We start from the raw sequence: 26151 nt of genomic DNA, 5'->3' as shown, positions 1-26151 counted from the left end.
GCACTGATTATGTATTTGAGATGAAAGCATGATCTTATATAACTAAAGATAAAGGAAAAGTCCCCCCAGTTAGGAGAAAAACAATGTGGTGCCCAGTGAATGAGAAAAAAGAGATGAAAGACGGAAATAAAAGTTCTTACAGTATAAATACAGTGGATCTATGAAGCAGTTTTAGGTGTGTGTGTGTGTGTGTGTGTGTCTGTAATTTTGAAAGCTCATAATTTAAACTAGTATCTCTTTATGTGACCATTTCACCCTCTCATTAGAACAGATTCTCAGAGGGGTCTTCCACCATTCTCTCAGGAACGTTTCTTCTCTTTAACTATTCAGGGCTTTAAAATTATCAGCAGAAAGGAAACCATTTACCAGAAAAGGTTTATTAAACAATAATGTCCTGGAACAAGATAGACACACTTCCCAGGAGCAGTAAGAAAAATGGTAAAGGACCACAATCACTGTAGTATTTAATTTCCAAATCTAGCTACTTTTTTCTTGATACTTTGCTTTTAAACAATTTCCTACTATTTGCTTCAGGAAAGCAAAAATAATTTCTAGTTACGTTAAAAAGGAGTAATTTTGCCCTGGCTGGTATGGCTCGGTTGGGCAGTTGTCCCATGCACTGAAAGGTTGCCAGTTCAATTCCCGATCAGAGCACACACCCAGGTTGCAGGCTCCATTCCGGATCCCCAGTTGATTGATGTTTGCTCTCCCATTGATGTTTCTCTCTCCCTCTCCTTTCCTCTCACTCTAAAAAATGCAATAAAAATCTTTTATAAAAAAGGAGTGATTTCCCTTGGTTTATTAGTGTATGTATAATATATATAAATATTTTTTTAATCCTCACCTGCGGACATTTTTCTATTTTTTGTTCAGGTAGAGTGGGAGGGGGAGAGAGGAAGAGAGAGAGAAACATTGATGTGAAAGGGACACATCGAGTGGCTGCCACCCACACGACCAACCAGGGCCAGGGACAAACTGCAACCGAGGTACATGCCCTTAGTGGGAACCAAACCCGGGTCTCTCGGGACCGCAGGCCGACGCTCCAACCGCTGAGCCAAACCGGCCAGGGCTGTATATTTTTATACTAGCAATTAATTCTTACATGTTGTTAAACAAGTTTCATCAAAAAGGCTATAAGATAATAAAATAATATTTAAAATATAAGAAATTAAAGTACCAAATATATATGTAGCCCCTTGGAATCTAGAAAAATATGACCAAAATTGATTCTTTCAGAATGGCAAACGAGAGAGCATAACCCCAGCCTGTTTGCCCAGCCAGCTAGACACATGGCTGCTCACCATAGTGTTACCTACACACACAAAACCACACACGGTGGCGTTCATCAACCAGTCAATATTGGTTGAACATCTATTCTGTGCCAGGCTTATACCAGGTGCTGGGTATAGAAAGGTTAAAAAAAAAACAACTCTCTACTCCAGAAGCTCAGCATCAAGTGTGATGGACAGAATGTAAACTGATAAATCAAGTGAAACACAGCAAAGTGCCATTGTCTAGATATAAACCAAAGCCCCTGGAGGGAGCAGCTGTCTCTGCTTGGACAGACTGGGAAGACCTCACCCAAGTGGGCAGGGGAGTGAGTTCTCAAGGGGCAAATGATGAACCAGGTGAAGGAGGAAGGGAAAGCTATTCTAGGCATGGAGGGCTCAGAGAAGGAACCAAGGAGAGGTGGGAAGTAACTAGAGAATCTAATGAGGGCAAAAATAGACCTAAGGATTAGGCATTCAGAAACTTTAATACAAAACAGGTTACACTGGATTGAGACATAAATAGTAGTTTAGGGTGTGAGATAGGAAGTGGGCTCCTCTCTAAGGAACAGAGTGGAAAGAGAGGGGAAGACTCAACAATAGCTTGAAAGGAAGCCTGCAAAGATCAGGACTTAGACGTAGGGCAGTTGTGAACTGTGGTGCTGTCCTGGAGCCTTCCCAGGCAGCTAGAAAAACCCTACCAGGATGCCCAGATCACCCCGGGCAGACGTGCCGAGGAGGAAGTGACTCCCCAAAGCTGTTGCTCCCAACAAAACAATCTTCAGGGACTCACACAGAAACATGCATGTGATAACTGAAAACCCAAACGATTCAAATATGGAAAATTAATAAAGTCAGCCTGACCTAAGATTAAATCTTAAAAAATACTTGCATTTTATGTTTTAAAATATATAACCGTAATAACCTACCATACTTTTATCACATAAATGTTTTCTAACCAAAGTTGAGGATGGAAAGCACTTTTCAGTAACTGTGGCTACGGCACTTATCTACAAAACAGAGGGTGCCTCACATTGTGAGCTCCTGCAACAGCGCCGAGGAGAGACAGCAGGACCCTGGGGCGGCACAGAGCCTGCTGCACACCGCTCTTCCCTCCTGGGGGGAAGCAGGGACCAAGGTCGCTGTTCTCACTTAGCTCCATTCTGCCTGGACTCTCACCAGCCCTGAGGGTCTGGATGTTGTTGCCATTGTTATTTTTAAATAGGGGGCTCTCAAGGGATTTTGTTTGGAATCAAATTTACTTTCATTTCTATTTGGAGGTGTGGAAAGAGTCTATGAAAACATCAAAAATCAATTTACTTGAGTTTTGTGTAAAGGAAAGCAGATACTTACCCAAACGCAGGGAGAGAGCAGATCTGTGTAATCCTGGGGGAGGAGAGGCCTCCAGGGAACAAAGCTAAATGCAGGGTGGGAACCCTGGCGAAGAGAGAGCTAAGTTGTAGGGCACCCTTGTCTCCTAGGCCTGTTTGGGCCATGCATTCATGCCGACTAGCTGGCTTCCCGATCCAAAAGGTGGCAGCTGCCTCCCCAAACCCTCCTTAGTCTCCACCCTCCCAACTTTCTGCACAGCTGAGTAGCCTAGCCCAGGTTTGACTATGAAAATGGCAAGAAAGCACACTGGTAGGGCACAGCCAGAGACAGCCTCCTCTGGAAAACCCAGAGGAAAAAAAGAAGTGTTACTTCATTCTAATTACAATTTATATCTGAACGTGGAGGATGACTGCAGACGAGAGAGCTCCTGCCCTGGACAGACCCGCCAAGCTGACTAGTTCACAGGGGTCTGCGAAATCCTGCGTTTCGCAGCCTTCTCGTGGGCTTCTCTGAACCCGCAGAGAAAACTATTTAGAACTGAACCTGAAGAAATGTTTTGATTGAATTGGAACTTAAGTTTTCTTGGGACGCTTCACTTTAATATACAACTGCTCTCAACAGGACACGATTTAAAAACTGGCTCTTCAGACATAGATCTGTACAAGGGCACAGATGAAAATCCTATAATCACATGTGAATTACCAAAGATGTGCTATAATTGCCTGCTAATTACGAAGGAAAATTACAGGATTAATATTAACAATGTCACTAATACATTCTGATGTATTATAATCACCCACAGGGAAAGATTATTGTGAACCAAAATTAAAGACAGAGATTGAATCAAGAGCAAATGGTTGCTTTCCCAATTAACTACAAAAGTATATCAATAATGGCTACATCAGACATAACTGTCAAGTAATGATGCTTATTTGTCTGTGCTTGTGGAATCGGTCTGAGCGCATTACAACCCAGACCACCCGTTCTGAAGATTCTAACCCCACAATGTGCATTCTTTTATAACATCTGCATTGTAAAGCAGTCAAGTAATTCTTCATTGTGCTCAAGAGAGAAAGTCTATGTAAATGTGCCCCAATTAATCTGTTGTGGCTTCTGGCTCTCCTTCTATAAAGTTAATATTAGCTGTGGAACATCTAATTTTCCTACACTGCTTGAAAGGGAACAAAGAAAAATGTGCCTTCCCCAGAGAGTGGTTTTGGAATTATCCACTGTTTAAGTAGACCTGATCGGCAGTCCAGTTCCTTTTGTGACTTGTGTCCTTTCAAATATTTTTCAAATGGCTCACATTGTGCTAAACTGGATCGCTCCACTATGCAAATGAGTCCCAGGGAAATGCTACTGTGCTCGGTATGTAGACGGAAGTCATCATGGCCCCAGCTGAACTCAGCACCTGGCCAGCCTCCGCCCCTGGCCACACACGCCTCCTGACTTCTCTGCCTGGGGGCAGGGTACCCACCTGGCTACAAAATCATGATTTTCTTCTATGATCCTTTTCTTCCCCTTTATCTCTATGGCTAGGTATCATGGAGGGTCTATCACTTCTAGAATTTGTCTCTCATTCCTGGGTTACCTTTGTATATCTCCTTTATAATTCATTTCTCTGGGCATTATCCTTTTACCTGCTATAACTGGTCTTCTGTTGCCTTACTTCATCTAATCCCCCATGCTGGCCCAGAACTGCCTCTCTAAAATACAGATATCATCCCGTTACAGTGCTGCTAAAAATCCTCAATGATTATCAAAGCGCTTGAAATCAAGTGTTGCAACTCATTAAGGAGGAATGTCCCTTCATCGCAATATTCTACTTGCCTATTACAGTATACCTGCATGTTCCCTCCATCTGTCCTTATCCGAGTTCTGGGAGGACTGATGTGCAGATGGAACACACCCACTTGGATGAATGACAACATGTAGATACATGTTTTATTATTCCTGGATCTCTAAAATCCACTCCGTTCAACAACAGAAAAACATGGCTTAGCTGAAAACAAGGTATGCGTGTTACACTTCAATATAAAAAAGCATAAACACACATACATACCACAGACTTCAATGTCTCCCCAAGAGAACTTCAAAACAGGACTTTGTGGAGACAAGATGGTGTCGGAGCCACAGAGGGCAAAAGGACCCTCCGCAGCGGTGCAGTGATGACCTGCAGCGGTCTTTGCAGAGGATCTGAGACAGCATCCTCCACGTTTTCTACCTGCAGCTCTGAGGTTTGCCACCAGGGCAAGGGTGGCAAGAATCAATGGCTCTCTAACACCTGAAGCCCACAGATGCCCTTCGGGGCTCAATCAGCCTCCTCTGGGGACCCAAAAGCTCCTTTTAGAACTTGAGATCCGCAAATTCCATGTATGGGTCACTTCCCTGTCACGCTAAGATTCCCCTTAAAAAAGCAAGCCTTTCCTCAACTACCAAACCTTCTCTCCCACTTTCTCACCCCCAGGTGCCCAGGACTTCTTTCTTCACCCCGCTCTCGGGACGGGCTTCATCAATGAACAATCCCACTAGCATGTATGAGAGTTTCCACCCTTCCCTCAGTGCAGTTTCTCAGACTATAAAATAACTTGCCAATCTCATTTGGATTTTTCTGTCTTGGTTCCTATACCTATGAATGTGCTTTTTGCTTGTTTCTCCACCCCACCCTCCTTGGCTTGTAGCCACCTCACCCACGTTTTTACCTCATATGTTATTATCCTTTCGAAGAGGTCTCCAAAACATCTCTGGGAAGCACTCCTCCGAGTGACCTCTGAGCCATTCATCTTCTTACCTCCAGATTGGAGCAATTTGAGGACAGGGCTCTGCCTTAATTAGCTCTCAGTCACCAGTCCCTAACAGAGGTTTGGCACGTTTGCTGAATGAATGTGGAATTTCTACAAGGGAATGGTCCCTAATACGGGACCAGCACTAACCCCACATCCCATGGTAAAAGGGCTTGCACACTCAGAGACAAGCAAAGGACCGGCAGAATCCAAGGAGCTATCCGTACAGGAGATATAATTGGCACAGGAACGCTTCTTGAGCTACAGAATAATCTGGAATAGTTGTGATTATTCAACAAGCTCACAAGAAAGAATTTGTGAGACCTGGAGAACTCTGCTTGTGTGCTTGGAAAAGCAGCAAAATTCACTTGGGCCAGGATCCGTTGGTTTTACTTATATCAAGTAAGAGCTCATTGTTAATGTTTCCTTCCTCCTCCCCCTCGAAAATGGTAGTCTACAGCCTAATGTACAAGAATTATGCATTTGAACAGGCTTTCAGAAATGTCAGAACAAGCAGCAGCCAAGTCCCAGCACCCAGACTACAAAACGTTCTCAATGTATGGAGAGGAAGGTACAGAGGGGAGGAGCAGGAAGTCAGGTCAAGGTCAATGAATGAATGTCTTCAGTCACGCCACATGGAACCAGGGCTTGCTGGAGCCAAGAACTACCCAGGGGTTGGGATGCAAAGACAACACAAAGAGGAGTGAGGGTGTAGGCTAATAAAAAACAAGGGATGCGAACCTCAGCATCCTTGGGTTTCTATCCCACCTACACCATTCACCATGTACATGACCTTGGGTAATATTCTTAATCACTCACCATTTCAGTTTTTTGGACGAAATGAGTCTGTTTTGAGGATGAAGGACAAAATATTTATGTATGATGTATAGAAAGAGTCTGAAATGTAGAAGGAAATGAACACATGGGAACTATTTTGAGAAACACTTAACTCTTTCAGAGGTCTGCCTTCTGTCAGTGTAGTAAGAATTTTATCCATACCTTTGTTCACTCACTCACTCACTCACTCATTCGCTCACTCAGGAATTATGTACTGAATGCTCACAATGTCTCAGGCCCTGCAGTAAGTACTGGGGCTACAGCAGGGGATAAAACAGACAAGAGTTGGGAAACAATAATAAACAGAAACTTATATACATAAGTAACATATTGGTAGTAGCAAGCACTCTGCTGCAAAATAAAGGTGAGGAAACTCAGTGGTGACCAGGGTGTGATATTTAGGTAAGGCGACAGGGAAGGTCTCTCTGATAAGGTGACAACAAGCAAAGGCCTATAAGAAGTGAGGGAACCAGACATACAAGGTGCAAGTATCCAGCCACGGAGGGACGTGCCTGGTGTGATGCAGGAACAGCCTCACCAGGAACCTTGCTCAGGACACAAGGAACCTGGGAGTCGAGGCTCCATGTGCTCTGAGGAGTAGCCTTCTTCTCTGGGCCCCAGGTCCTCAGATTCCCACTTTTCTCTGCATGGACCCACCAGCAGGATTTCATTGGGGACAGTGAGGGTCCTCTCCTTGTTAAACAACCAACCTTGATTGACAGCAGCCTCAAAGAACAATCCACAATCCAATACAAGTGATAGAACTTATGTAAGAAAAAGATACAGACTGTTTGCCAGGCACCACTTTTACAGGGTACAAGAGACGACGGAACAGTCCTTGGTCATGCGTGTTGAGGAAATGCCGAATGAGAAAAGACACAGAGAGGCGACAGCTCCCTCGGGCTTTGCTCGGAGCAGAGACAGAAAGGCAGAGTGTGGAGGGAAGGCAGCTGTCCCAGCACCCCTGGAAAACGAGATGGAAGACTGTGCATCCCCGTACACACACAATCCCGCTGAATCTGCCAACCTCAGGGGCAGGTGGACATTTAGGAACTACAGCTTTGGAGCCCTGACTTGAACCTCTAGCTTCATGGAGGGTGAGAAAGAGGAATACACTCAGTCACTTTGGATTTTTCCTTTTTCCTTTTTAGGCTACTGGAGGGATCTCAACCCAAACTGGCAAAGGTATAGCACATGAGCTTTCCGGTCGTTCTGCGCCCTCAGTAGGCAGTGATAATCCTCCTGGCTGAGCTACAATGTCACCTCACCGAGATCCCGACACTGAACTCCAGAGTTCCCGCCAATGACGGCGCGCAGCACGCAGGCGCACCTGCAATCGCAGCAGTACTGCCCCCTATATATTGGAAATGCTGTTACCACCACTGGCAAAGGAACACGCAGTTTGATTTTTTTAATCAAGTACACAATGAATGATACGAGAATTTTGCATATTTTATCATCCTGTCTGAGTAGAGATGTTAGGTTGAGGATAGGGGTAGAGATTATGGTCAGAAAACCAATTTTCCATTTGAAACTAAGGGGCTGACTTAATGCCTTGGTCTCAGGTTCAGAGCAAGAACCCAAGTAGCCATGAAGCTACTTAGTAAAAGTCACAGATGTATGTGTGCATGTGGGTGTGTGTATGTGTGCATGCGCATGTGTGTGTGTAGGATTATAGGAGAGAAAAGTCTGAAGGCAGGCAGGAGGTGATAAAGAAGAGAGATAAGATTTGAAGTCCTGTGAGAGCTGAGAAATCATTCTGGTCTAAGAAAAGTAAACCTTGTAATAATATCAAAGTTGAACCAACAGGTATGCCAGTAAAATGCTTTTATTATTTGCCTTATTTGGACCTAGTCCACATTTCTATTTAATTGCTCCTCTCATTTTCTGGGGTAATAATTATAAGGCTAACTTTTCAAATAAAATAAAATTGTTCTTCTGCTCTATGCAGATTGACTACCAAGCAGGTTAAGACAAGTATCTCCAAACCCTTGTCCTAGTTGGTCGGTCTTGGAGGTTCAGCATACGACCTGGGCGAGCAAAACTCTTCTTATCTCAGCTCTTGCACTAATTACTGGGGACAAGCCACTTGGGATCATGGCTCAATGAGCCTCTCTAGGCTCAGTTTCCTTGTTTATTAGATAAAGATGCTGGATTAGTTAACAGAAGATATATGTTCTTGTGTGTGTGCACTTTACGCATGTGTGTGTGGTGCGTAAACATTTTGCAGGCTAACCCAGTAAATGGTTTTCATACGTTCTACAGTGAGTCTCTAAACCTAACCTAGTCACTAACCTCTCTGCCATTGGTCTAGGAGTTCTAGCAAGGGTAAGAGAGGTCGGAAAAATCCATCATTGCAATGTGCAAGAAATCAAAGCAAACATCCTTCTAATGGTCCTGCAATAGTTTCTGATACTCAACATGATGGAAACCTTCACTTTGTCTGCACTCACTGGGACTGCAGCCTCTCGGTCTGCAAAACGGAGTAATAAAGCCTATAAATGAGAAAGTATTTATTGCTTGTGGAAACAGCATAAAAAGTGTTAAAAATTACTTAGAAACACATATATTATGGCCTATGTTTTTAAGTAATTTCTAGAAACTTTAAGATCCAATCCTTGACTTCCCCTGCTTTGCTCTGTGTTTCAGAGGTTGATTCCTGCAAACTGTATTTTTAGGGTCATGTTCCCAAAGGCTTCTGGGTAAATTCGGTCAAGAAGAAGCGCTCATGGGAGATTAGGAGGCGTAAAGAAGCCAGGGCACTCCTTCCCATCCCTGCTCTTGGCATTGAGAGGAGTCCCTGGCAGAAATTCCTCGGTGGTTCTACCTCGTTTTGGAAAGCTGGTCCCTCTGTGGTCACAGCTCTTGCTGAGGCAGCCCACCCCCCCATGGTTATAGCTCTTTCTGGGTGGCTCCTCCAACACCCACCACCCCTCCTTGTGATCCTCCAGCCCTACAGGAAATAGCAGCAGATTCCTGTAGTTGCTCATCTCTGGACTGCCTCATGGTGCCTTCAGCTCTTCCAACCTTTGCAATGAATTCCCTCCACGGCACCACTTGGAATGGGCTCCCCTGCCCTGACTAGACCCTGAACCTCGTAGAGACGACCACAGGTCTCTAAAGAATAGACATTGTGTTTAGGCGTATACAGACTCCAGGAAATTTACTTGGCAGATTCATTACTTCTTTACTGCCAGGGAAGGTTTCTCAAAGGTTTTGTTTGCCTGACCATGCAGTTCTATTTGCACTAGACGTGTGTTAGAGTGAAGGAACACTACATGGAGAATCAGAAAACTAGAACTCACTATCCAGCCATGTGACCTTCACAAGTACCTTAGAGCCAAATGAGCCCAGTCATTCATGTCACAGGGGGATCAGAGTTCATCTGGCCTGCTTGGCTGCCCATTAGGCTCAATCACAGAAGAGCATGAAAATAGGTTTAGAAACTGACAGGGCCCTTGCAAATCTAAATATATTACTATTGCTTATGGGACACAGTTGAGTTTCATAGAACAGAAAGTGCTTTGCACTCAACCCAATTTTGATGTCTCAGCCTGATTTGCACTCAATGCACTAACAAAGGAAAAGTGCACAGTCTAGTGCCTGGCACCTCGCGAGAGCTATGTGGGTCTGAGCTGTGATTTCTGTGCTGGGCCCTCCTTCGCGTCATGATAACCTGTCAGTTCACCAGAGACCACGCTGGGAGGTCCAGGTCCACTCACCGATGTCGAGGACCCTCTGCTTCGCCGTATGCTGCCTGGAGTGCCAGTACTTCCAGTATTTCAGCTGCTCGTCTCGGTTTTTGTCTTCACTGAAGACCACCATGACCACGCTCTGCGGAGGGGAGAACACGGGGCTTACTTTCTGTCCACAGGGTCTCCAATTCTGGGAGTTCTCCCAGAGGGTGTTTCTGTACTGTCGCTTCCCTTGCTTTACAAAAGTCCAGACAAGCTCAGTCACAGGGTCTGTTTCGTTATAAAACGAGGCTACTTAACAAATGATTGGAAATGAGAACCACAGAAAGGAAAAAAGAATCCTACATTGTTTTTGCCCTGAGTCATAAACAACCAGATTAACTAATTACCAGCAAATCTAATATTTTGTGAGGTGAGTAGGAATACCAAAATAATTTTGTTTTTATACTGAGAACAAGCACATTTTTAAAAAATTTCTCATCCTTAAACACAGAGTCTGGCACCATTTGTAAAGGAGCAAATATCTGTTTCTGGCCTAATGAAACGCCTAAGGCTGGAATACTGGGTAAATGAGAGAGATACCAAAGTAATGAGAGAAATGCCAAGGATGAGTTCACATGGAGGAATATAGATGTAAGCCGCAGACATTTCATAGACCAAAAGATACGAGGTCAACTATGTTATTAATTTCAATAGAATGTGATGTACTTGAAAAATGAGCTTGAGAAACGAATAAGAATCCCAAAACGCCTTTCAGTTCTAAATTATAAACAGCCTCGTTAAGCTAAATACATGCTAATTCACTGTCATTTAGATGATCAAGAAGGTACCAAAAGCAAACGAATAACCCCAAAGGGCCCCTTAGTTACAGTATCAGGGATAAGGCCCTCCCCTTCTCACTCCAAGGCAAAATACCGCTTAGACATTTTCCTGTTATGCCCAAAGCCTCTTTCACTGACTTATATTCCTTAATAATTTTTCCTTTGTAGCATTTTACACACTTGTAGTCATTTACTTAATTATTTACAATTATTCCGTCGATGGCAATGCTTTCCCATGGACTTCGAACTCGGCGAGGCCAGGAACAGCACCACTCACCACGGTGGCCCTCACGCCTCACATGTGATAGATGCGAAATCCGTGCCGTGCCGGTCTGTGCAGTCAGTTCTAACCTGGCTTATTCCCAGTGTACGGGTGGGCAGTCGTTACACAAGAAGGCAGATGTTTGTTAAGAAAACCAGTTTAGACACATGGGTCTATATTCTTTGAAAATCCAAGCAGCATGATCTTCAAAGGCATGCGTCACGGGAAAGGGAGTCCCTGACTGTACTGGTAGAACTATGAGCTCAGCCAGCTCCCCATCGCTCTCCCTTTCACTTCTTCAAACTTCTCCATTTACACAGAAAACTCACTGCTGTTTATTTGTCTGTTCCAAAATAAAAAATAATATTTAAGGTAAGCTTTACCCTACCTAGCAAATGAATAAATTAGCATAAATAATGGCATATTGTTGGTATGGAAATCATTATCTTCAGTGATAAAGAAAAAGGTTGTTTGCCCGGCTGGTGTGGCTCAGTGGTTGAGTGTCGACCCATGCACCAAGAGGTCACCGGTTTGATTCCAGGTCAGGGCACATGCCGAGGTTGTGGGCCCAATCCCCAGCAGGGTCATGCAGGAGGCGGCCAATTGATGTTCTCTCTCATTGATGTTTCTCTCTCTCTAAAATCAATAAAGAACAAAAACAAAAAAAGAAAGAAAAAAGTTGTTTGAAACTGCTATTACCAAACCTATATGCTTCAACTTAGAAGGAGACACAGTTCTTGGAGATTACGCTGGTAGGATCCAAGTGCACCCCTCTTTGCTCAGACTGCTAGCTCTCCCAGAGCTGAGGAGTAAGAAAAATCTTCTCTGACAAGTGCAATCCTGCTCTCCAGGAAGTTAGAGGGAAAAGCTTAAGAGGAGTGCTCCTCATTTTAGCCAGAATGGAACAGAAGCAAGTAAAATTTCCATATTAAATTATTTCCATGATTTTAATGAAGTAGGATTCTTAGAAAAGGCCTTAGAATTCTAACCATCCACCACCTTCTCATGGTAATGACAATGGTGTTAAGAAGGTGTGAGTTATACATTTACTTGAAATTTATAAGATTAAAAAAAAATTACCAAATATCTTCTTACCAGGCCTCCACATGTAAATTCTAGGAGACATATAAATAAATATGTCCAGAGGTAGATGCCCGGCTGACTGCCTCTGCCTTTCAGCCCTCCGTGCTACTCAACCAGTGCACCTTGGTGGTTCAGAGAATAGATTCTGGAGTCAGCCTGTCTGGGATATGGCCCGGTTCTCACATTTTAGCTATGTAACCTTGGCCAGTTACTCGTTTCTAAAAGGCCAGAGTTTCCTCATTCTAATATAAAATGAATAGTGCCTATTTCATAGAATTTTTATTCGTTTCAAATTAATTACTAGGCGTATGGTGCTTAACATAGTGCCTGATACATAAAAGATATGCTCAATAAATATAACTGTTATTCTGTTGCTGCTGTCCCTCCGCCTTAGCCTGGACCACAGGGTGGGACATACAACTGCCTTGGGGCACACAGCACAGTCAGCCCCTTCCTACTGGCGACGTTTCAGCCTTGGGTGAGACATTAGCTCCACATCTTCTCCTCACTCTCAGCTGCTCTGCCTCCTAAACTCTGATCTGGGCCTGGGACGGCCTCGGAGGGAGGGAGGCCTGCTAGATGGAGAAAGAGCAGCAACCCTTCCTGTTCTGGCTCCCTGACACCAAGCCAGAAAACCCAGTTGATCGGGAGATAACCACGGCAATGATTTCACTGAAAGCTAGAAGTAGGCGGGCCAGCCAGCAGGTACCCGGATACTCTTCTTTCTCTTCCACTTCATTTGTTACCTTGGGTGGGAACCTGGGGTGGGGGTGAACTCGGGCTCTCCTGCGCTCCAGGCACACACCACAGCGCTCCTCTCTCAGCGTGCTCAAGAGCTTAGGAGGAGGTAGCGATGGATGAAATAAGGTGGGGTGGGCCCGTGCACACAGCAGCATAAATCATTTTACAATAGGGCAGGGAAGTCCTTCAGTCTCTTTTCAGAACTCTGCTATAATTTTTCTTTTCAGTAGAGAGGGATTACCAGTCCCCCCTTTCTTGGCAGTAGCGAGAATGCAAGAAGCTGGCAGGCGTCCAGGGCACTCTCCTTTCCCACAACTAGGACTAACTCTCATGAACGTGGAACTGCCTCCAAGTCACTCCTGGTAGGGATCAGACGGTGCCTCGCCCCTAGGCTCCTGAGAAAGCACTGGGCTACGGAAGGCTTTTAAACAGAACTGCAAAGGGTCCGGGGACACAGACGAACCGTGTCCTCCCTTACAGAAGAAAGCAGCAGCTAATATGGAGGAATACATTCTGGCTTTCGGCTACTTACTTAAAAAATTAAAATCAACTGATTGATTGAAAACAACAACAGCCAGGTAGCACACAGGCAATGAGTGAATCTGGGAAAATTCCTTGGATACAGTCAGAAAGCATGTTCCAAACACGTCCCTTCCCCGGGGTTTATGGGTTACTGATTAAAATGATAAACTACAAGCCAATAAGTTCTCTTGCCCCAACTCTCTGACATTTGTTCTAGATTTATTTATTTTGGAATTTTTTCCATGCCCTTCCCACAAGGCTGTGAGGTAGCAGTTGCATTCATCCGATCCCTGTGATTTACTGAAGAAACACGGCCCCTACCCTGACTTTGCTGATCGGGTGTCGGAAGCATTTGTTGTCTCCAGTCTCACTGAGCGTTATGGCATAGAACTGTCCCTTGTTGAGGTAGGTCATGGGGCCCTCCCCCTGCTTCTGACGGAGAGATTTGGTGGCTTCCAGGGTGTACTGAAACGTGCCACTGTGAACAGAAAACAAACGGAGGTCAGACTCACTCACTTGGACATTACTGCCTTCCTGATCAACTTTACATTGAATATTATTTTGTATGAATATTAACCGATATTTACTCTGTTTCAGAGACAAAACACAACATATGGTAAAAGAGATGAGACCTGACCAAAGGTCACTGCTAGTACAATATATACAACATTCCTAATAGTGGCCCATAAACCAGATGGTTTAGAAGGGGAGAAAGTCCATGATACACCTGGCCAATTGTACGAGGACATGCCAAGTGAACCTCTGCTAGGTCTTAGTTGCCAATAGGCAATGCCTGAAACTTAAGAATTTATAGAATTTGTCACTTTTATCCTAGCAACAAACCAGATGTGTGAATGCTTTTGTTCAATTCATGTATATATACCTCTCCTCTTTGTCTAACAAAGATATTACAAATATACTCCACTTCTAAAAACTTCAAAATGTGAAAACCCAAAACTCAAGCATTCATTACTAAACATCTAGTTCCATAATAGGGAGTATTTTTTTTATTTTTGTGTTTTGTTTTTTAAGCCTGCAAAAGAACTCACAACAGGGTTGCTGCTCTAAATTGGGGGTGTGAGAACAATGGTCTGTGGGCCAAATCCAGCTCACTGAGTGATTTTGTAAATAAAGTTTTATGGGAACACAGCTATGCTCATTCATTTATTCACCGTGTATGGCTGCTTGTCTATGGTTGCTTTCACACTGCATAGCAGAATTCAGTGGTGACTACATAGCCCACCACATCTAACATCTCTATAGCCCATTATAGAAATAGTTTGCAAATTCTTGCTCTAAATGATTTCCCTAATATTTTTAAAAATATGATTTAACTTAAAAAACAAAACCACAAATTTTTACAACTTTAAAGAAAATATCAATTGTTTAAAATGAGCAGTAGGTATGAATCATAATCTTTTTAAACACGCTCATTCAGAAATATTTATTTGTGCTAAACTGCAAGATGGCACACAGTGACGATGCAATAACAAAAACTTTGTGTGTTTTCTGAAGCATCAGAAACTCTTCATTGAGTCTACCTATTTTTAAGCTCTTAAAATGGCCTACTTACAGGATTAGGGGGCCTCTTGCTTTCTATGTTTAATATTTTTACAATGTTTGATTTTTTTAACTTTTATAATGAAAAAATTTTTGAGGGACAGAATAATATTCCTCTTACATGATAAAAATCTTAGGTCTAAACTGATTAAACAAATTCCAGAATATATGTTTTAGAACAAGGTGGGAAGTAAATCATTCAAGACAGAATCAATTCCACTGTCATTTTGCTGGAAAAAGCAAGTTCAAAATAGTCGCCGAATCATAAAATTTGAGACCTGGACAAGATATTAAGAATCACCTAGACTAGTACCTTGCAACTTATCTAGGGCACAGACTGCTTGAAAAACAAGAAGCGAGCTGTGAACCCTTTCCCCGAAAAAGCATATATAAACATAAATGGTTTTGAATATAATTTCAGGGGGTTTGTGTCCCCCAAGCCTATCCATAGCAGAGGATAAGAACCACCTCCTCATTTACAGCTGAGGAGAGGCTGAGAGGCTTGCTCACTCCTCCAGACAATCACAGCCACAGAAAGAGAAACCAGGTCAAGGGACTAGTAGGTCAATGCTTCAGTGCTCTTCTCACTGACCTGAAAGCGGATTATATAGTAAACGGGATTTATAGCATGCAAATTATATATGTATTTCCACATCTTAAAAGGTGATTTAGAACTCTAGCCTTCCCCACTTCACCAAATTCTGACTAGGATGATCTGGGGAGCCTGAGATTGGAGCAAGACCCTGAAGGGCCAGGAGGATGTCAAGTGGAAACAGACTAGAAGAGGGCAATACATGTAAAAGCAGAGGAGTAAGAAATACAGTGAGAGACAAGGGTTAAAGAAGGACCAGCACATAGAGGGCCCTGCCCACCTTCATAAGGAATTTGTGTTTAACTTTGTTTGAGACAGTGAAAACACTGGTATGTTTTGTAAATGTGAAAAATAAATTCATTTCTTGCCATTCTCTCCTGTCTTCAGGCATGATCACAAAGTCTTTGGACATCTGGCCTTTCAACCTAGAATTGTCTTAATTCTCCTTTTTTTTCTGCTAAACTCCAGCTGCTAATCCTTCAAGATCCAGGTTTAATTTCACTTCCTGTGAAGTTTTGCCCCCCATCCCAAGCCCCACCCACACATTTCCCCACATACTATAGGTCCTCTCTGCTTTCTGTTTATGCATCTCTATAGTATGTGGGGAAATGTGTGGACTCATCACTTAGCAAATCTATTGCAATTTGTCCATCACCAATTTTGTCTCCTCCAAAAGTCTATGGAGCTTTTGTAAGGACAGGTTACATCTTAGCCCTAGTGCCTATTGCATTGCTGGTACATGGGAGGACTGGAGTGTGGGCTGGCTGTTAGACATATGCAAAGTAGAACAGAAAGGGAGATCAGTTATATTGCAATAGTTCAGGAGAAAATAAACAAGGGTATGTTGGAAAGGACAGGACAGGTGGAATAGAACATTCAGCACTTGGCAAGTGTTGTGAAAATGCAGCAGAAAGGCAGGCAGACCCTTATACCTCTAGAGTGGTGACTGGGAGGATGGCTACATCATTAGCCACAATAAGAAATAAAAGCAGAAGACCAGATGAAAAGAAATGGAGAAGAAAGGAAAGAAGAGGAACAGAAAGGTAAAGAGTTCCATTAGGTACATGTTGGTGTGGAGGCACACAAGTTCAGAAGAACACCTAAGAAGGGATGTCTGGTCAATAGGACAAAGACAGGGTAGAAAATTGCTCAAGCCTGGAAATGGTAATTTAGAAGTCATTTGTATAGAGAAAAGAAATGAACACAAAGGAAATCAGCGTGTTCAACAAAAGTATACAGAGGGAAAAAAAGGTTAAAAAGTATAACTTGAGGGTACATTTAAAGGTTCATCAGTTCATCAGTTTCCAGGGGCATCTCCTGGTAACCTACCTTGATGTCTGGTCATACATGTATTCCTCGGCCCCAACTGAAGCACTCCGAAATTTCTACAAAATTTTAAAGTTATAGAAATTAAAACAAAGAAGTGAGTCATTATTACAAATTTTTAAAAAGTGACAAATTTATCCAAACTATCTTATCCTTGCTTCAGAAAGGAAAATTACATATTTTGGGGTATTACATTTAGCATTACATTTTCAGCTACAGTGAAAATAGTTACCATTTGTGCACAAAACTCACATATCACCTGCACAATGGGAACCACACTCAACAAAAAGCATTTGTACTTTGTGCATTACACAAAGTCATGTCAGCAGCTATTCTTAAAGTCTTTGCAAGTACTAGAAACTATTTCCTCAAACATATCAAACATCTCTTCCATTTTCTATGATCTCTAATGTTTATTCCAAGTCACAGGTTCTGAGTTACTGGAACACTAATTACAGAGAGTCCACATATTATAGTACAAATATTATAGTAGGCTGGTTTGGAACATAGTTTCTAGAGTGAGACTGTCTAGAGCCAAGTTCTAGCTCTTTTGCCTGCTATCTTTGTAAACAGAGGCAAGTGCCATATTTTCTCCACCTGTAGAATACCCACTTACATTAGAAGGATTAAATGTGTGAGTAAAGTATTAAGAACAGTGCCTGATACACAGTAAGCATTACATATGTGTATTAAATTCTATAACACAATAATCCTTGACCATATTCAGTACCCTCTAAAATACCCATTATCACAATATTGTAAAAGTAACTTTGGGGGGAAACTCTAAGCCTCAGCATTACATGTGAAGAGCTTGAGCCCAGAGATATTCTATTATTGAATATTTAGTGCAAGTATGATGCCATCTATATTGCAGAACTTTTGAAAAGCAGATGCATAAAAGCCCTAACTCTTGATCTTAAAATAAATATAATAGAATATAGATGAAAAAGCACTTTGTTAACCTCACCACACCTGCTCCTTCCACTGTGACCTTTTAAAAGTGTCTCTTTCTAAAAAATAACCTTCCTGCTTCTCATTCGTCCATTCTTCGACCAACAGTTCACAGGTTTTCTTCTCAGGAAGGGGTTACTCACAGCTATTTTCCAAACTTTCTTCACAATCCCTAACCACCACCCCTAGAATTTAGTGTACCCTTATATCACAGTTTATATGTATATACTTATCATCTTTATTTTAATTCAGTCTTATAAATTCCTTAGATGCAAGAAGATGGTTTGCTCTTCAAAGTTTACCCAAACGCATCCCTGGAATATTTCACAAATGTTTGTTGACTGGTTCAATAATCATGACATAAAATCAAAGATTCAGATTTGAGATTATTTTATAATCAATCAATCAATCAATCAATCAATCAGCAAAGCATTCAATGTAAATTTTCTGGGGCTTCACCATCTTCTTGGTTCTAGGAGAAATACATAAAAACTCTAAGACACTATCCTGTCCTCAAAGAAATACGAATTGGTGGAGGAGACTGGCAAATTCACATGAAAAGCAACAAAAACAAAAGAAACAAAAATACAGTAAATGAATAAATATGAAAGTCTGTGCTGACTCATCCGTTCATTCATGCAGGTGACCTGACTGGAAACGCACAGAACGGACATTACCAGGAAGGGAAGATCAGCAAAATTATAAGAAGGTTTCATGGGGGTTATGAACTTGGCTCCAACCCTTGGAAGGCAAAGAGAACCTGGGCTAACTGAAGAAATTGAAAAAAAGTAATCTAAGTGAGAGAGGACCACCATGATTCAAGACAAAACGATGGGTACAAATGTGGTATACACATGGGGTCAAGGACCCAGGCCTGGCCTGGTTCTGAAGGGAGGACCTGAAAATCTCAGTCTTCACTGCTCAATACAGTAGCCACTAGCCACATATGCTGCAGTTGATCAGAATTAAAGTTAAACATTCAGTTCCTCAGTCAACTAGCCACATTTCAAATACTAAGTTGACACATGCGGCTAGTGGCTACCATGTTAGATAGCATAAAAAAAATTTCCACCATTGCAGAAAATTCTGTTGGAAAGGGATGATTTATGAAAAGGTATTCAGCCCAGCCGGTGTGGCTCAGAGGATGGAGCATCGTCCTGTGGACTGAGAAGTACTGGTTCAACTCTCAGTCAGGGCATATGCCTGGGCTGCAGGCTTGATCCACAGTAGGGGGTGTGCAAGAGGCAGCCAATCGATGTTTCTCCCTCAGATTGATGTTTCTGTCTCTCCCATCCTCTCTCTCTAAAAAAATCAATAAAAAAAATATATTTTTAAAAAGGTATTTATATTTAGTATATTTAAGAATTAGGAAATTTTGGAGTAGGAGGATAGCATGATGAAAAATACCCTTAAGGGAGTATTTTAGAGATAGAGGAAATGCACTTCCAAACAACACATGGTGAAGCAGTATTAATAAACATGGCCTTGAATAAATGTACCGTCCATGCTGTACAGCTCTGCAGCCTGCGGAGAGGCTAAAAATATTGCACTTGTAAATTCTATGATCCTAATCTCCCAGGTGATGTGATGTGCGATACATTACAACTGTTCAGACTCAAAGAGACTGTGTGTGTGTATGTATATATATATATACATATATATATATACACACACACACACACTGACTGGATAAAGAATCACTCCAATAATTATGAGAACAAGAACTATAAAAAAATTAGTTGATATACTTTAGACATAGAATTACTCAAGTTTAAATTTTTTTTCTTTATTTCTGTTACATTATCTTTATAATTAAAAAAAAAAAATTAAATGTAGAGTGCACTTGGAAAAGATCATGATCCTTTATGAGACCTGATCACATTGATGGGTAACATGGCCCTAAATGATTTAGTATGAAGAATTGGAACCAAAATGCTTGGGCCATTCTGATTATAGTTACCAAGTTTTTGTTTTGTTTTTTTATCCTCACCCGAGGATATTTTTCCATTTTTTGTACAGATAGAATGGGAGGGAGAGAGAGGAAGGGAGAGAGAGTGAGAAACATCGATGTGAAGGGACACATCGAGTGGCTGCCACCCGCACGACCAACCAGGGCCGGGGACAAACTGCAACCAAAGTACGTGCCCTTAGCGGGAACCGAACCCGGGTCTCTCCGGACCGCAGGCCAACGCTCTAACCGCTGAGCCAAACTGGCCAGGGCAGTTACCAAGTTTTCATAGCTGTTTGGAAATCTATTGATATAATAAGTGGGAGGCCCAAAGGCAGGCAGACAGCCAACATCACCTTACCTTACTGTGATTTGATGTAGTGCATCTATATATTTCTTAATCATGTATATCAAACTCCCTTCATCCCACTACACACACACACACACACATACACACACACACACATACACACACACACAGACACACACACACACACACACACACACACACAAATAAATGAGTCTCTAATAGCAAATGAAACCTGCTCATTCAACAAGGGTCCTAGACAATTTAATAGTATTCTAAAAGAAGTGCTAGATTTTAGACAAATTTTCCTTAGTGAAATTTACTTGGTGAAGTTACTGAGCTCACCTAGTCTTATAACCTGTTAGCAATGCCATGGCTAAAGATCATAATAGAGCACTCCATTTAATTCACATCAGATTGAAATACAATATGCCATGTAAACACTGATTTCCAAGACTAGGAGAACAGCTAAAATATTCCACGTATTCCAAATTCAGTGGGAATACTCTTCATATTTAGTTTCTGGTAAGTTCCTTTCTCATGCACCTAAAAATAAAACCCCAAATACAATGGCTTCCTTTCATGAGCCTCTTTATCTACAACATAAACACAATTGATAACACATCCCCCAAATAGCATGATGGTTCCGTTGACATTGGACTACATCCATGGACTCTTCTGTGACTAATGGAATATTTCTACACCATGTAAGAAAAACATCAGTGGCAACCCTTTGGAGCAAAAGCATGTACTTCATATTCCCACGTGGAGGGATTTGCTTTTCCTAAGGAAGCAGCCCTGACTACTTGAGGACAAATCAAATAGTCAATAGGACACTAACTTTAATACCATTTTTTTTTTTTTTTCATTATAAGGATATTGAAAGTTTGATTATAAAGCTACCAGAACCCAAGAAACAGAACGGCCTCTCTTGGGCAGGGAATTCATCAAGTCTTGCTCTGTTCGTTCCCTGGTTTCATGGAATGCACAGTGGGCACTCAGGGGTGGCCAGCCCTGGGAATGGAAGGGCTGCTAGCAAAGCCTGTCTACCCTAACTTTCTACCAACACTGCAGAGAGCAAGTCCCTTTTGTTCCTCTTCTCCCCGATCTGAAAGATAAAAAATAACTAATGACATAGATAAATGACACTCGGATTTTTTAAAAAAACACACACAACAAATATATGGGTAAATCGTTGTCTTCCACACAGATTCTCTGAGAGTATAGAGGCAATGGTTAAGGACACAAGTCGTGGAGGAAGTAGCCTGTGATGAGTCCTTCTGCCACTTACTGCAGTTTGACCATGGGCATACTTATGCTCTCTGTGCTTTAGTTCCTCATTTGGCAAATAGAGACACCAGTAATAGTACCTATCTTACCTATCTCATAGGGGTTTTGTGAGGATTAAATGAGTATATTATCACTTAGAATGATGCCCAGCACATCATGCTTATTAAATGTTTATTATTTTAAATATTATTGATTAGGGATGCAATCTCAACCTCAGGTAGCTGCATTTTGTCCCAATGGCGACTACAAGGACAGCAGGCTGCAAGTGTCTGACATGATGCAGCACACTCAGTCTTCTTTAGGAAATTAGAAACCACATGTTTTTTGTGTTTTCTCCTGCCATTGTCTTTTATCGGCCCCAGGGGACTGAAAATATGGGAAGCCAATGACCACCTCAAATGCAGAGGCACTGCACCTAAATGTTAAAGAAGCTGACCTGAACTAATTTTTTTAAAATTACATATTCTGTGGTACATATACATAGTGGAGTACTATGCAGCTGCAAGAAAGAAAGATCTCTTATCCTTTGAGATGACATGGAGGGACCTGGAGAGTATTATGTTAAGTGAAACAAGCCAAACAGAAAAAGACAAATATCACATGATCTCACTTATTTCTGGAATATAATGAACTAAACAAACTGATGAACAAAATGGACCCAGAGACATAGAAGTAGGGTATAGACTGACAATCCTCAGAAGGGGGGTGGAAGGAAAGGGAAGAGATGAACCACAGAACTTATATGCATGTACACATAACCGATGGATATAGACAACAAAGCTGGGGACGGGGTGGGAGGGAGTGGGGAGGAGGGTGTCACTGGGGGGAGAAAGGAGAAACATTGTAACAAAAATAAATAAAAATAAATAAATAATATTATGCTACGTGAAATAAGACAACATAGAAGACTATATACTCTACTATTCCATGTGTATGATATTTTAGGAAAAGCAAAACTGTAGTGACAGAAGGCAGATTTATGCTTGACAAGCGCAAGAGAGGAGAGGGCTCCAAGTGCAAGGGGAATTGGGGGAACTTTCAGGATGAAGGGGCTTCCTATTGATTCTGATGTTGGTTCCACAACTGTGTACAATACCAACAATTTCAAACTGTGCACTTAAATCACGTGATTTTAAAACAAACAAGCAAAGATCACTGTTGATGTAAATTCTACGGGCACATGGTAAGAATATATAGTCTCTATAAGGTACAAAGTACATATATATATATACACTTGCTTACTGAAAATATAAATTAATTCTTGAGTATTTAATCAGACAAGGTTGTAGAGAGTTACATTGTTTTTTAAAAGAACGGGCAGGCAACAGCTTTGGCTACCATCTAGAAGGTTACAAACCAGAAGAGGTCAAGATAAAAACTTTAAAAAGCAGGCAGCTTCCACACAAAAACCTTTCCATTCCTTACAAATGTTTAACTTTAGGTCTAAAACAAAAACAAACAAAGGAACCTGTCATCTAAGAGTCAAAAGATTTTTTTCCCCTCCACACACCTAGACCAATGGTTTATTAAAACCTGCTCATAATGGAAGGGCCAAACCCACTTTCTAAAATAACGGTAAACTCCCACCGTCCAGTTCATGTATCCCACTTCAAAAGTAGATAGAGAACAGAAGTTGGCTGAGGGTCCTGGACTTGGTTCCCGCCCCGGGAAGCAGGGACTCACCTCCGTGGCCCCGTCTTTGAAGCTCTCGCTGTAGGTGCTGTCCGGGGTGCTGCGCTGGTCGTCCTTGAGGTAGGTGCCGTGGCCGGCCATGGCGGGCACGCCGTACTGGGTCTGTTCGAAGATGACCACTCGCTGCTCCTCGCCGTCTGCGCGGGGGTAGTGCACGGGCGGAGCCATGAAAACCGGTGTGAAATCCTCAGCTTTCACCACCGTGATTCCCGACACCGGGACGACGGCGGGGCTCTCGGGGACGGGCGTGCTGTACTGGTCCCGCTTGGAATTCTCCAGGTGCTCTTGGTTGAGGGACAGGTTCACCGGAGCCGTCTTTAGGACCTGCACTCGGTTTTCTCCTCCACTCGAATTACTCTGGGCTTCACTGGTGCCGAGACAGTTTCTGTGTGTTTAAACCCACCCCGCAATATCATAGAATTAGAACAATCACCACTTGGCAACTCTTAATAAAATAACGGATGCGGGCCATCAGTGGGAGTGAACGTATCATCATGAGAGGAGAGGTTGATGGTGAACTTTACAAGGGGACGCAATGGATCTTTGCTTCACCAGAAGTAGGACAACTACACACATGTGCCTTAGGGTATCATGCATCAGCCCCACCTAGAAAGTGCTGTTACTAAAAATAGAAAAGACCTTCAATTTAAGCAAGGCTTTATATCTAACTTCCAGCTCTCAGGAAATACAGAAGCTGGAAGACCTTGACAACATTGTGAAGAAGTAATCAGGTAACCCAGAACGCTGCACATCTTACTGACCTGGTTTCTTCAATAAGTCAGAGGCATGAAAAGGAAGAGAGGTGGGAGGCTTATTCTAGATGAAAAGAAATTTAAAGATATAACAGTCAGCTGTGATGAGTAGTTCCTGTTTGGATCCTGATCTGAACACACCAAAAAGGCATTTATGAAGCAAAGGGATTTTTGAGGCAATTGAGTTTGGACTGGGTGTTAGGTGATATTAAGGGGATGTGTCAATTTAGTAAGGTGTGATAAGGATTTTGAGATGATGTAATAAAATGGCCTAGGTGTGTGTTTGTTTGTTTTTTATCCTCACCTGAGGACATTTTTTTATTTTTTGTTCAGATAGAGCGGGAGGGAGGGAGGGAGGGAGAGAGAGAAAGAGAGAGAGAGAGAGAGAGAGAGAGAGAGAGACATCGATGTGAAGGGACACATCGAGTGGTTGCCACCCGCACGACCCAACCAGGGCCGGGGACAAACTGCAACCAAGGTACATGCCCTTAGCAGGAACCAAACCCGGGTCTCTCTGGACCGCAGGCCGACGCTCTAACCGCTGAGCCAAACCGGCCAGGGCTGTTTGTTTTTTTTAGATATACAAATCAGAAGTAGTTAAGGTAAAATGACATGACTTATTTTAAATACTATTGTAATTTAAAAGAAGAAAAGGAGAGAAAGCAGAAAAGTTAGAGATTAAGCAAATGTAACAAAACCTTATCACTGCTGAATCTAGAGGATGAGTTGGGTATTTAAGGAGGCATTATACTATCCTATTCTGTATATGTTTGAAAACTTAAAAAAAAACACATTATAAAATATATATTTTTTAAAAGGCAGAAGGAGAACTACCATATGGTCATTTGAGGGGGGTGGGAAGGATATTTTTCACTTTTCTGAAACTGTAGAAAAAGCAAGAAGTAAGAATTTATCATTAAAATATTTTTACTAAATTATGAAATAACATGAGCTCACTCGTAGCCTTCGCATTAAATTATGTTTGGGGCTTAAGGAAGTGGTGTAACTGGGTTTATGTAAAACAAGATCTCTCAGATCTCAGACCTCCTGGCAGGTACAAAGAGAAAGGGGAGGATTTAAAAAAATTAACTCTTGCTAGGCTAGGATGAAATATTTTCATTTATACTAAAGAATTCTGGGAGAGAGCAGAAGCAAAGAGAGCCTCATTAATGGAAAATTATTGTTGGCAGCAAATAATTTTACTAGCAAAGTCACCGTGGTCAGTAAAATCTGAGGCCACCTCTCACTTACTTATTGATTATTCTGATATACAAAGAAAATACATGTCTCCCTGTCTTTGATGTCTGCTTTTTTAAAACAAAAACTAGCATGTTCTTTATAGGGCTTACTGGCATCTCTCATAGAAAGAAATATTCTAATAAAATTGGTTCTTCCAAGAACTGAGCTCTCTTGGCTCCTCTCTGTAAAGGAAGTCCATTAGCTTCTGAGCTTGCCTAACTTTCAAGCAGGACTTGGTATTTCAGCTTTGATTTTTCAGATAAAACTTCAAAGTGCAGCTTGAGGAATGAATGGCTCAACATGAACACAGCCAATAGAAAAATACCTAAACTTCTCCGAGTCTGTCACAGATCTGTAGAAATCATTCTAGAAAATAATCCTTTAAAGAATAAAATCGCAAGTCTACAAACATTCTGGCTTTAAGTAATAACCACCTTTCATGGCCAAATCAAGCAGTGAATCTGTATATAGGACACAGTGAAAATTAAGAAATTACGTTTAATCTGTATCCAGTTAACTGGAAGATGCCAAAACCCAGACCACCCATTTATATCAGCATTTCCTAAACCCCATTATTTAGAACATTTGCATGGAATGTTAATAGATGTTCCTCAAAGAAAAGAATCCATGATAAAATCAGTATTACGACAAAACAAAAAACATCGCCATAACAAGACCACCCTGGTGGGTCACAAACATCTGAATATGGTAAAGGCATTCCTTCACCTGTTTAACAGTAACCCAGAATTTCTGAAACTCATTTTACCCCAGACCCTTCTATGGAGGATTAATTATTAATACTTGTAGATAATGTCCTGCTAGTTGGGTATAGAAGCATTTTCTACATTTATTAGCTACCAAAGCAATTACCCAGTCTCCACTCCTCTGGGCTTTGAACTAGCACAGCCTTAATGGCTTTACCAAAATATTCCAAGTTAACCAACTCCTCTATAGTTAAGAGTCCAGTTTACTCCAAATTTCTTAATTCTTTAATCCATGTAAAATGCCTAAATTCTAAACAAGAAATGTAAGGCAAAAGATTTTTGGTGCTATCAAGATGGTAACACCTCCCATGGACTGAGAGGTCCCAGTTTGATTTCCGATCAGGGCGCATGACCACCAGTAGGGGGAGTGCAGGAGGCAGCCAACT

The 26151-nt window shown here is 41.9% G+C and overlaps 1 protein-coding gene across 1 annotated transcript in view; it reads right to left on the bottom strand.

Moving 5' to 3' along the window:
* GRHL2 (grainyhead like transcription factor 2) overlaps positions 1 to 26151 on the bottom strand; it is a 168538-nt gene that overhangs the window by 74935 nt on the left and 67452 nt on the right. Inside the window, exons 4-7 of the mRNA XM_036264003.1 lie at positions 23002 to 23395; positions 16826 to 16881; positions 13666 to 13822; positions 9943 to 10054 (exon numbers count right to left, since the gene is read on the bottom strand). Of these exons, the coding sequence (XP_036119896.1) occupies positions 9943 to 10054; positions 13666 to 13822; positions 16826 to 16881; positions 23002 to 23395 (719 nt within the window). The remainder of the gene's footprint in view (positions 1 to 9942; positions 10055 to 13665; positions 13823 to 16825; positions 16882 to 23001; positions 23396 to 26151) is intronic.

Source organism: Molossus molossus, unplaced genomic scaffold, assembly GCF_014108415.1.
Source record: "Molossus molossus isolate mMolMol1 unplaced genomic scaffold, mMolMol1.p scaffold_m16_p_16, whole genome shotgun sequence".
In the NCBI taxonomy this organism is placed as follows: Eukaryota; Metazoa; Chordata; class Mammalia; order Chiroptera; family Molossidae; genus Molossus; species Molossus molossus.
Note: the sequence above shows the minus strand (reverse complement) of the source record. Positions and strands in the feature narration are given on the sequence as shown.